The sequence below is a fragment of the Falco cherrug genome, chromosome 5, assembly GCF_023634085.1.
Source record: "Falco cherrug isolate bFalChe1 chromosome 5, bFalChe1.pri, whole genome shotgun sequence".
In the NCBI taxonomy this organism is placed as follows: Eukaryota; Metazoa; Chordata; class Aves; order Falconiformes; family Falconidae; genus Falco; species Falco cherrug.
Genome location: NC_073701.1, coordinates 35,912,617 through 35,925,442, shown reverse-complemented (window position 1 = coordinate 35,925,442; position 12,826 = coordinate 35,912,617). Strand labels below are relative to the sequence as shown.

At 36.6% G+C, this 12,826-nt stretch overlaps 1 protein-coding gene across 10 annotated transcripts in view; it reads right to left on the bottom strand.

Moving 5' to 3' along the window:
• Window positions 1–12,826, bottom strand: part of TNRC6B (trinucleotide repeat containing adaptor 6B) — a 153,536-nt gene that overhangs the window by 116,574 nt on the left and 24,136 nt on the right. For 6 of the 10 annotated variants that reach the window (XM_055712653.1, XM_055712634.1, XM_055712639.1 and 3 more), the window contains exon 3: window positions 9,849–9,947. The exons of 1 other annotated variant lie outside the window; for it this stretch is intronic. In XM_055712653.1, coding sequence (XP_055568628.1) covers window positions 9,849–9,892 — 44 coding nt within the window. In that variant the 5' untranslated portion in view covers window positions 9,893–9,947. Of the gene's footprint in view, window positions 1–9,848; window positions 9,948–12,826 lie in introns of those variants that run through there. 3 more of the 10 variants (XM_055712638.1, XM_055712635.1, XM_055712636.1) reach the window with 1 other exon arrangement.

Below are 12,826 nucleotides of genomic sequence, written 5' to 3'. Positions count from 1 at the left end.
TAAAAAAAAAGATCTTTTCTACAAACCTCATATCCACTTCTTCCACACCCAATGTAAGAAAAAAAAACTTTGGAGGAACTGAAACAAATTCACACCCATCTAGTTCATAACCTGAAAACAACTGTCCTTGTAGGGTCATGCAAATGCATGAAGTCAGCAAGACCAATGAGTTTTACACCTTTCAATGACTCCCTCAAACTAATCAGACTGCAAACGATTGGGAAGAATAAAGTAAGCTTTTACTGTCCATGGCTCAGATTTCTCCTCGAATACCTATCCCCTCAGTTTGCCAGAAGACAGCAAGATTGAAAATATTTATCAATACTTTCACATCTACAGGATTTTGTTTAAAGTGGCTGATTATATAGAACTCTGCTACATTGACGTGGACCACAACCACTTCCAACAACTTCGTAAAGCCAATACTGAATAAGAGATCAAAAGGCAATATTCTGAAAAGGTAGAAATCCCTCAAATTGTGTGCCAATAGTACACCTGCATGAAAAGAGATACTGTGTAAGCAAAGCCACAAAGCAGTGTGTCCCTGGCTCGCTCTGTCTCCAAAATCATAGTGGGACTATACTATACCAGCTCTCAAATGCAGAACTGCTGTTTTTAGTTTTTTCAACAAATGCTATTTGCTTTTTTGTCTGTTTTGCGAAGTATTATAAACTGTTGTAATCAACTGACGAAGAGATGCTATTGGTTGAGAGAAAAAAACTAACAAGAAAACATTCATGAAAAAGAAAGAATCTTTAAAAGAATGGAAAAGGTGAGTTTAAACTGAATTTTATTTAAGACTCAAGCATTTTTTCCTTTAGAAATCAGATACATACCTGTTCCCTGCAATGACATTCCATGTCATTACATTTCCTTCACATGAACTGTACATATAAAAAGGCTGGATCAAAGGACTGTATGATGACAGCTCTTAGAGATCTCAAAGTCAATTTGGCAGATGATAGTATTTTCCAAGGGAAAGAAAACACAACATTGTATTAACTTTCTCTTTTGTGCTTCAAAAGCACTTCAGGATATTTTGAGATTAGAAAACAAGAGAGTCATCTTTCAGGTTGGTATCTTTATTTTAGCAGTCTTCACTATGGTTAAGCAGGTTTCAGATGAGTAGTCCATTTTGCCTCTGTAGAAAACAGTACACCCAACTAGCAAAATCTTGTGCTTGATGCTGAATTTCTTTTAAAATTGCCAAGCCGCTAAGATATCAACAGCATTTCTTTACAATAATTTAAGTAGCACTGTCTAATTCCATGTTCTTTTTTGCAAAGTCCTCAACAATTTTATCTTGTCTATAACTACTGTTTTATAAAGCCAGTAGACCTTGATAACATACTGTACTGGTTTTAGCTGGAACAGAGCTTAATTTCTACATAGTAGCTAGTATGGGGCTATGTCTTGGATCTGTGCTGAAAATAATGTTGATAACATGTTGATGTTTTAGTTACAGCTGAGCAGTGCTCACACAGTGTCAAGGCCTCTTCTGCTCCTCAGACTGCCCCACCAGCAAGTAGGCTGGGGGTGGACAACAAGCTGGGAGGGGTCACAGCCAGGACAGCTGACCCCAACTGACCAAAGGGATATTCCATACCACATGACATCATGCTTAGGAACAAAACTGAGGGGGGTGTGGGAAGTTGCCAGTGCACTGGGACTGGCTGGGCATTGCTCGGTTGGTGGTAAGCAACTGTTTTGGTTTTACATCACTTGCTTTTTTCTTAGGTTTTATTTTCCTCTCAGTTGGTTTTGTTTGGTTTTTTGGGTTTTTTTTAATATTAAATTTAACTTTTAGATTATTAGAACATTCTCTTTATCTCAATCCACACATTTTCTCACTTTTACCCTTCCAGTTTGCCCCCTCATTTCACTGCAGGGGTGTGGGGGGGAAGTGAGCTGTGTGGTGCTTAGTTGCCAGCTGGGGTTATACCACATACTGTAATTATAGCTCCTTACTACAATGCCTTCAAATTCTGAAATTCAAAGTTATAAAATCACAAGCAGGTTCCCTCCCCCCTCCTCACCAATGAAAGGTCCAACTGTGTAGTGTTTTGTAGGAAAGTGTTATGTGGTTCTTTTGCTGGCCACAGTGATAGAGAGAAAACCTAACCCAAAATTTCTGCTCCCTGACTATGTTAATTTATATTTAAAACAAGAGGAGTATGCCATAACATTTTTACAAGCCTTAATAACATGTCATTAAAGGGGAGGACTTCTTTTAACTTAATATTTAAAGTAATTTCATTCTTTACTGAGAGGTTAATGGATTTTCCTTTTTTTTTTTTTTTTTAAGTAATACATAACATGCAAAGATTTTGGTTTTGAAATTACTCTCCTAAGGAGTTGTAACATTTTCAGGCCAGAATAATGAAGCTAGCAGAGCACAATAAAGATGACGGCAGTTTCTGCTGTGAAAAATTGTGTTTGTGCTCAGACCAGTTCTTAAGATTCTCCTGGAAGGTAACAGCTTAAGTTGTCTTGTTAGGCAAAATACATCTCTATTTCTAAGAGAGTTTACAAAATACTGTATACAAAGACTCTAGGAACTTACAGCTGTATGTCAGCATTAGAAAAACTAGCTGCTCCTACAACTCATGTTCCAGAAAAATGATGGAAACATACCCTGTGTATCAGGGAACAGAAGTGTTGGAAACCCATCAGAAGACACCAAAACCAAATAAACTAATACATTCCGAAAACATGGCATGTTATAAAAAAAAAAAACCCAACACACACCAACAAATAAAAAACAAACCAAAAACACACACACACATCCGCCCCCTCCATTCCTGGACCCAATGGAGAGGCAACAGCCACATGAGTAACCTGAAACCTACTCTGACTTGTCAGATATTCACAGGAAAGTACATCGAGGTTGAAAGATCACCTCTTCCTAACAAGCCAAAATCTTCACGAGTAGCAGGGACTCATACTGTAGAGAAACCATCACGTCTGAAAGCACCACATACCAGGCCAGTACTAGACTGGAAAACAGCTTTTTGTAATTACAGTGACAAGGCATTTTTTTCATTTTGTTACTGTATAGGCCTTCAGCCTGAATGTTTTAAATTATTTAGTACCGTCTGAATAGAAACCTCATTCTGTATTCCTAAGTAGTATTGTAAGTCCCAGAGATACAGGCGTCAAGCTTTTGGATGCTGTGTTAAGTTTAACTACCCAACTAAGATATTTTTTTTTACTGTATTAATTCTAAATCACACACAATGAAAGCACCAGCCAAACTTCTGCATTATTGTCAGCATCAAGCAACATTCACTATCAAAAACTGAGCATAACTTACCCACAAACACCGTTAGTGGAACACTTGTGATTTTAGGAACGATACCTCCTGACTGGCAACACTCCCTCCTCACACCTTCCTTCTGAATTTTAAGCTTCTATTTATAAATATAAGAGCATGTAACTTAACAGATTAAACACTACTCAGGCAGGCTTATGTTTCTTTATTCTCAACATATATGAAACAAAAGCAAGAGCTTAGACATTCAAGTGTGATATACTTTTTAACCTTTTCATCACATCTGTGTGAATGCTTCAGGGTAACAAAAAAACCAAAAAAAACACCACAAAAAAAATCATAGCCAGTGCCAAGAGAGTTCTGAAGAGTGATATAAACAGAAGGCAAATACTAATTCGCAATTAGACACAGAGGAGGGGCAGGGTGGGAAATTAACCAGGATGAGAACAGGCAGGTAATAACGTAAGGGAGAGATTCATATTGACAAATAAGAACAGAGCAGCAACTTGCAAGGAAATAAAACAAGGATTAACAGGTAACCTCAAGACAGCTTAGTAAATGGCACTGGACAATGAGACTGAACAACATGACAAGCCTCAGTGTTTGTGTCAGTGGTTTTGAAAAAGCCACCAGAGTATGGAAAAGTAGCCTAATTTCTTGACTACCTATTCAGTTCAAAAATTACTTCTATAAACACTAACAAAAAAGTTGAATAAAAATGCATTTATCTAACACCATATAGTACAGAATCTCTTCCCTTTTCCTGAACTTGTTAGGAGTTGAGCATTATTAAAAATCCTGCGCAGCCACACTTTTCATCAAAATTGTGTGTACCTAGACTTTTTACCATACAAAGCATTAAAAGAGCAGAACTAGCTATCTTTCTTCCATTCCCTTCTACAACACTGAATCAAAACCATGATTCACAAATACCCCTCTATAAATTACTTAGGTCAAAGCCCCTCCCTCCCTGCAAATTCATAGGTTTTTACTTTGAAATATGAAGGAACAAGGAGGGGAAGGGGAAATTTTACATTTGACATGAAAATTCTTAATTGCATTTATTTTGAGAAAGAAGTTTGCAACGTAAGCTCAAAAGTCCTGCCAATATTGAAAGAAATCTAAAAATACTTCAAATCAGGCATAAAATTTTAGCTTCCTCCTGCAGTATTTTACAGCAAAGGAACAACTGAGAAATAAAGTGTTGTCTGTGCAGTAATCCTTAACAGATGGATAAAAACAGCTGAAAAGAAACCAGCCACAAACAAGAAGCTCAGTGCTTGTTGGTATTTTCAGAGTACCAAGGCTGTTAGTGGAAAAAAACTAATAATCATTAGTGGGAAATTAACTACCACAAAATATAATTAAAAAATAAAATCATAATCCAAAGAACAGTAGAAGATGTGGGGTTCCAAGTAGATTTCATTTTTTTTTTTTTTTTTTTTTTTTTTTTTTTTTTTTTTTTTTTTTTTAAGGAAGGGAAGAAAAAGGTAGACCCTGGAAAGCCAGAAACCAGACACCCTGTCCCCCAACTATTTTATTAAGTGACAGGATACTTCGTTATATGATATTCACCAACAGATTGTATGGATAAATAGACCCAATATTCCTGTCAAATAAGACTTCTACATCTGCCAAAAATAACTATGTTTTTTAAAACTCTATGCTTATTTGAAAAATCTTACTTCTGTACAGGTTGTTTTCCCTCTTTGTGGCACTAATATTAGATAATTACTGGAATCAAAAGCATACCATTGACAGGTGCCAGCTGTCTTTATCACGTTGATGCCATTTTAACAGAAAGAGTATTTTCTGACAGTCTGACAGCAAGGAAGAAACTGCAAGATCAAACAATGGAACCCATTAAGATGAACCTGGCAACAAAACTACCAGACAGTAAGTTTCTCCGAAAGCAGCCTAAGGAGCAGGGATGTAGAAAGGGGAAAGAGCGTGTGCAAAACCCAGACTTTGCTGAAAAGCAATCCAATGAGTAACAAAAGGATATGCTGCCAAAAAACTAAATGAAAGAACTGTAGAAACGTCCCAAATACACAAAATTAAGAAGAACAAGAGCACAACTCAACTACCACAATATTAAAAAACCCCTTAAAATTACAAAATTAAATAAAAAGGTATGTATTAATAACAGTGGGAGAAATAAACTAAAGTGAGGACTGAGTCCATCAGTAACTTTGCTTAAGTTTAATTACCAAGAAATTGCTACTGGATTTCTGTCATTCCTTTCAAGAGTGGCAGAGGCAAGCATGAAGGCCAGCTTTTGTATCAGTGCCACCAGGTTGAGGGGAGTCAACCAAGACTATCACTCTTCATGATGCCTGACTGCAGGGATTTTTTATTAATCCTTTTAAAATTTTTTTTAATAATACCTCATGTAATGTTCAGTAGTTCAAAGCACATAAATATTTAGTCTTAAAAGTGACCTGCTCAGCTCTACATGAGGCACAATTTTTTTTTCTTTTTGAAAAACAGAAAGAAATCTCATTTTTTCTTCAAGGCTTGGTATCTTAGAATACTATACAGTCTAGGATGCAAGAAAATCTGAAACAGTTACAGAACAAAACCAGTTTACAAGGAATAAGGCCTGATATATCATTTTTTTTCCACTGTGTGACGGAGTCTTCATGTATAACTTTTTAGGTTATTTTCAGACTGGCACCATAAGAAAATCAATTCTTGCAGTACCCAGATCTTTATATCCTGACGTTCATGGTGTCTCCATGAAAGATGATTCTGTTGCCATCCCTGACACTCCAGAATACTTCATTCAGATATACCTCTATCTACAATAAATTTGGTTTCTCAGGTTATACTCTTGTGATTCCAGAAGAGAAGCAGCAAGGCTTCTTAGGGGTTAGGACTGCTGACAGCATTAACAAACTGTCTCTTCCCATGCTACTGGGCAAGAACGTAAAAAGCAGAGTGACATCTTTTCTATCAATTAAACTTCCTTTTAAAGGGAAGCCTCTGGAAACAAATATTGATAACTGGTCATGGGATCTGCAGTCTCAGGTAACTGAGGCTACTATTCTAACCACTGCTTTTCCTGCAATATGTATCAACAGGGACCCCTCTGGCTTTCTTGTTTTTCTGGAGTGAGGTCATTAACACTCTGAGATACTGAACTTCATGTGGTAAGCCTTACTTTTTACGAAGATAAATTATGGGCATATCTTTTCATGGCGATGAAGACAGAACACTTTGATATCAATATAACAAAGATATCTCTAGACATTAATGTATTTACATTCTTTCCCTCAAGTTCAATGCATACTTACAGAAAATAAGACAGATCGATTTTCAGCCTGAAATCAGCTTAAGACAGTGTCAGAAGTGACTGTTAGGTGACATTTTGGCAAAGACCCTTCTTGGCAAAATCTAATTCAGCATAAAAGGGAATCGGCTACAGTCTAAAGACAATTTTCCACGTCTGCTTGCTCAAGTGCTTTTCAATTTAAATTCAGATGATCACAGGAACATTCTGCAAGAGGCCCAAAAGTAGGTATCCCCTTTTCTGGCCTCAACAAGAGAGAACTTCTGAACTTTCGGGAAGTACCTACCAGAGCCCTGAGCATCTTGCATTCTGAAAAAGTACCAAGCATAATCACAGTAAGGTCATTTACCCCTCGACAGAAATGCTTCTAGTGCAGCTGATAACAAGGCATTCAAGCGTGTAGGCCTGGGCCTTTGTCTTTTGAACATAAAGAGGTTTTTATCTTACATTTTATGTTATTTTATGTTTGTATCTTAAGATACAAATAGAAAAAGTATAAAAATTAATTCTACAATCTTTTCCTCCTTTTGCAACGATAGCTTTAATACTGCTGTTGAAATTATCTCTTCAGTCTTGTAGGACTTCAAGACAGAATTCTTGCCCACTTCTATTTCATAATTATTCTGAGGCAGCCAATAAAAGATGCTATGAATCACCATAAACAGTAATTTCATTCTTTGTATCATATGTCAAAATCTCTTTTTGGCTAGAAATGAATTATTCAGAACAAACTCTACAAATGGGGCCTTAATCTTAATCTCATATATGATATCATTAAACTTATTGTCACTGAAGTTGCTGGCATTAATCAGCATTACTAATCTCATAAGACCAATGAGCTGCAGACTCAACTTACAATGTTTGAGAAGAGCTTCAAAGGAGATGCTAACATAAAAAGTGTTCAAAGTCCTTCCTGAACATTCATAGGAAATAAAACACTGGAAGATGACAGCTTATTTAGATATCATTTACAGGCTCAAAAAATAATTTCTAGTAAAAGCAAAAGAACAGGTAAATTATAGGACTTTTAAGAACACAGTGTAAACTGAGTGAGGTCCAAAAGGATTGCTGGTACTTAATATGGGTATTAAAAAAATAGAAACAAACTAGAAAAACACAGAAGAAAAGATCCAATGATCTGAACAATAAGCATAAAAATAATTATATTATATTTAACTTTTCTTTACAGATTAGTGTTTTCGAATGAGTAAAAAGGGGAGAAATGAAGGATTCAAATAAAATATTGAATGAATGGTTAGTTATATTAGTGTCTTTGAAGCACAAAACTAACTTCTTCCAGAAAACTCATGTCATCTGCCTGGAGGAATTGGCAGGGGTGGAGGATAAGAAAAAAAAGTCCTGACAAAAGGAAAAAAAATGAACTATATTACTGAAGTCTTAAAAATATTTCTTAGAAAAATGTACCTTTATGAAAATGGCTCATTAGAGCATGCAAACATTTGTAAATTAAGGACACAATTTAATGATATACAATACAGTGGAATATACTTCACTAAATTTTTTTAGAGGACAAATCCTTCCACTGTTATAGCTATAAAGCTCTCCTGAGACCAGGAAAGAGAAGATAATCATTTACAGACTGAAGAAACACTGAAAAATACACTTCTGTGTGTAGTCCTGTACACCACAGGATGCGGAGAAGGACTAAATGTAGTCATAAATCTTTTTTGCTTAATATGATCCTATATAGCTCTCAATTAGTAACACTGAAACCAAATGCACAATTCCAAACCTCCCACATGTCCTAAATGACAATTGTTGCAAAACAATACTGCACACACACTGAGGTACTCAAAGTCTAAAAGATTTGTTTTGAAATTTAAACACACTAAGTTTTTTGAACATCTCATCCTGGAACAGAGATACAATCTTTGCCACTACACCCAGAATTAAGAATACCAAAGAAAAGCATACTTTTCATTGGAGGAAAAGAGTAAGTTTCACAGGACAGTTAATTTAATCTACTTCCTGCCACACAGACAAAACATGAAAGCTCTATATCCATATATATATACACACAGACACCTGTGCATATATACACAAATATGCACACACACACACATAATCCCTCTGTTTGATGAAAACTAAGCACCAGTAACCATGCTAATAAAGTCAGTAATTAATTGCACCATGATGTTTGTATGCACACTTCTATCCCCCACTGAACCTTGTAACTACATTCTTGTCAAGAGATGCATTCAGTACCCTGGATGGCTGCAGGTACATCCACTGACACGTTTTCATTTGTCAGCTCCTAATCTAGTGAGCCTTCCTTCAAAGCTATTTAAAATTAACACAATTCCTAAAGTACATGCCGGACAATTGCCAAATCCTTTCTCTAATAATTAATCACCTCCTAACTTGATGCCTACAGCTTACAAAATGTTTTGTTCTATTAGAACACCTCTCAAAAAAGCTCCAGCTAAGAAACAACAAATTTTAGTTTTAGTCCTCTTTTTTTTTCTTTTTTCACTTTTTCAGCCAGCCTCTTGCACAAAACTACAAGCAAGCTAACAACGATTCATATTTTCATGAAATTTAGGAACCATATTTTAAACAGATGAGCTGCAAAACTACCACTAACTCATTGAGATAGTCAGGACTATATAATAAATTTATAAACCTATTGAAGAATATGATAATCACTATGTCATTATGCAAACCAGATTACTGACTCAATATCTGCATCTTCAGGAAGTAAGCAAAAAGCAGGACACAACCAACATTATATTCAACAGCACACTTTTTAGCCTCTTGTCCCCACAAGGTATGCTGAAAATCAGAGGTACCTTTCAAAGCAACATACTACCCAGTCTCACAACAAGGCACATACTGGCAAGTATAAGGAAACAAGAAGCAGAACACCTTGAACATAGATCAGTCAGTAACCCCCACACACTGACACATGCACCTAAAGGCCCATATGCCTAATTCTTTAGGGCAGGTGAGAGGGTGGGTAGGTAGGACAGAAAGCTTGATAGGCCCTTCCAGTTCTAACAGATGGAATACAATCAAGGTTAGTATTTCTTTACAAGAACTTCCTCTTTCCTTCCTGAGAGTGCCCAAAGACCCATGCTCCAATCCTTAGTAGACAGCAAAAAAGCCTGTCTTTCTAAAGGCTTTTAAAAACTTTACTTTTAAAATATCTCCAGGGTATTAAATATTATTTACTTGCATGCTGCATACCAGCAGCAACGTTCACTCCATGTATCCCCCATTTCAAACAAACAAACTCTTGTTCCTCAAAAACACAGTGGCATTTACCTCACTGACCTTGGGACTGCCTTCCTCCAGTATTTCTCCCTCATCAGTTTGCATGGGAACAGGATCTGTGCAAAGCTCTGCAGAAATGCAAAATACTGCCTAAAAGATAAAAAAGATACATATATATATATTAAAAAGTTATTTTTCTGCCTTTAACAGTGTTATGTAAGATTGTAGCGCACATAAATAACAATTCTAGGCTATGACCTTTAGTGTTCCCATTCTGCACATATTCTCTGAATTTATATTTTTTACACAAACAAGACAGACAACTGTTATTCAGGGTAAGACATAACTCTACTCAAGAGAAAAAAAAACAACTACCAGGAATACACTTTCTTTTTAATCTTAAAATATGTCATTGCAGAGTACTTAATGTATTCATTGTGTTTACTCATTAAAGCTACAGTCAGTAAGGAATAATCACCAGGACCAGTGCTGAGCAATTATTAGTTACTAGGAAATAGCTTTTGTGCAAATATAAGCTTCACAGATTCAGCTTACAATATAAAGCTTATTAGTTTGAAAAATTATTAGACTTTCAATAATCCCACAGATTTCTTGTTGTAAAAATTTGTTGCTTGACTTCAGTCTAGAAATAAATAGAGTCTAGGCTGTGAAGTCATCCATCTTTAGGTTAACATTTCTAATCTAACCCAGGTCAAAAGCTCCCATTGTTTCCAATATTGAACACTACTTGGTAATATAATTTTAAATTTGTTTGACTGTGTCAGTAAAGTTCCAACTGAACAAAATCTACACCCCAAACTCCATTCTTAGAATTGTGAAGTAACTTATGGCAGAATGCAATAGAGTTAAGGAGACTTTGTTTACAAAGATCAGAATGTCTTCCACTCCAGAGGATAAGCCATCTTTCAGAGGTAATGGATCAAATTAATCAATTTAGGAGATCAAACACACCAGCATAAATTCAGCAGGAATCTGTCACTACGAAAATGCAAGATGTAAGCTCTCAGCAGATCTATAACATTCCAGGTATGTAGAAAGAAAGGGCTCACACTGAGTTAAGAACTTAAAGCCAAGAGCCATTGGCCTTTAACAGCTGTCCCTCTCAAGATGCTGTAACTCTTCAGCTGTACCAGCATTTAAAATCCATTTAAAGTCTCTCCATTTCATTTTTGCACCTCAGCTACAGACCTGATTAACTCTACTGTCATCTTCACAGCAGCAATTCCAAGCATGGAAACTGACAACTTTGGGAGTGCAAATAGTAATGAGGCCAAAAAGAGAAAGCTCAGAATTTGTTCATCTATACGCACCTCCTCAATTTCAAGGTTAAAGCCTGTTCATAATGCAAGGCTGCCTGCACTGCCAATGTCTTCTGTATATCATACATAGGTAGACAACATCTTTCATGGCTATTAAAGCTGACACAAGGAATGAAGAATATGTTCTACAAACATAAAAGAGCCTGAAGCTACAAACCGTAACATACAATTGATTAAATCTTATAACCCCCAAGCAGTCATGCTCAGTAGCATCATATATTCTCATGCAAAGTATAAGAGCTGTGAAGACTTACAGCATAGTGATTTCCTTATCTGTGGAACAGGGAGTGAGAATAAAGCAGAACTCTCACCCAAACCATCACCAAATATTCTGGCTGCAGCATATAATTAAAAATTGTAGGTATCAAATGGTAAGGATGATTTGTATCATGCTTCTATGCCAAGATGCTCCTACATATAACAAGTATTTCTCCCTGCCAGGCAGTCTTCTATTCGGCAGCAGAGGGGAGGACAGGCCGAGCCGTCCCTGTCCATGGTACTTTCACCACACTGAGTTTCTGAAACCCACTCCAGAGCTGCTGGAGTTGGGAGTTTCTCAGCATGATTCTGCAGTATCAGATTCAAGTAATTGAGAAGCTCCACATATTGTTAGACAGACAGTCTGATGTCTAATGGCTAAAACAGCTTTGGCCAGAAGGATTGCTGTGGCACCAAACTGGCTTCAAATCAGAGAAACAAGCAAGAATCAACTTGAGCTACAGAACCGTTATAAAAGCTTATAAAATAAACCAAGACCAGTCAAATCAGGCCAAGACCACTGCAAGGACAGGCCGCTGTTCATTCAGGGTGCTGAAAAAACTAAAATACGAACCTCTGAAAAACTGCCATGTTTATCTTCTCAGATATCACTCTCTACCAGAGGAATGGAAAGTGGCAATATTGGACACCAATTTTTATATATTACTCTTGGGAGAAGACAAAAAACTATCAACCAGTGCATCTCAAAGAAAAAAGTCAGCAGAACTAGAAAATAAATAAATGGAAAGGCTGTAAGAACAAAGATAAGCAACCTCCCACAGAAGACAGACTAAATGTGCTGGAACTATTGATAGCTCACAGATCAGAGTAGGAAATGGAAAAACAGAGAGAAATCTCTAAAAAAAGCAAATGTCATGGAGAAGGAAAAGAGTTTATTCGCTCTTCATTTGTCCCGTAATTCATGTTTTATCAGCTTTACTGTTCAAAGCAAGTATCATCTATTTCATACAATGCTCAGAGTGAACTCACATGGGACAGCAAGAAGGTGAAAATTTTAAAAGGCCCTATAATATACTGGAAAAAAGTCACAAGGTGAAAAGAAAATCCACCAAAAAATCTTGCAGATGGTGTAGGAAGACCCTAAACCACAGACTGCAAGACGTGTTGCAAGAGGAAGTTTCGCTAAGCACTACCCTTCTATTGTATTTTTTTCCCCACTGCATTTGCTTCTGGCTTCTTTCAGGAGACAAAACATCAGGCAACAAACTATGAGCCTAATTCAATACTATCATTTTTATGTTCCTCCTGCTTATGAGAATCCTTCATTCCCATGGCTACTGGCACAAGTGTGCTGCGTTTCAAGTTTATTTATTGCCAAAAGCAGGCATTTGGGGATTCCCCAAATCCATGGGAAACTACCTTTGTGACAGAGTTTTTTTAGCAGTCATTTACAACTGAGGGTGACTTCTC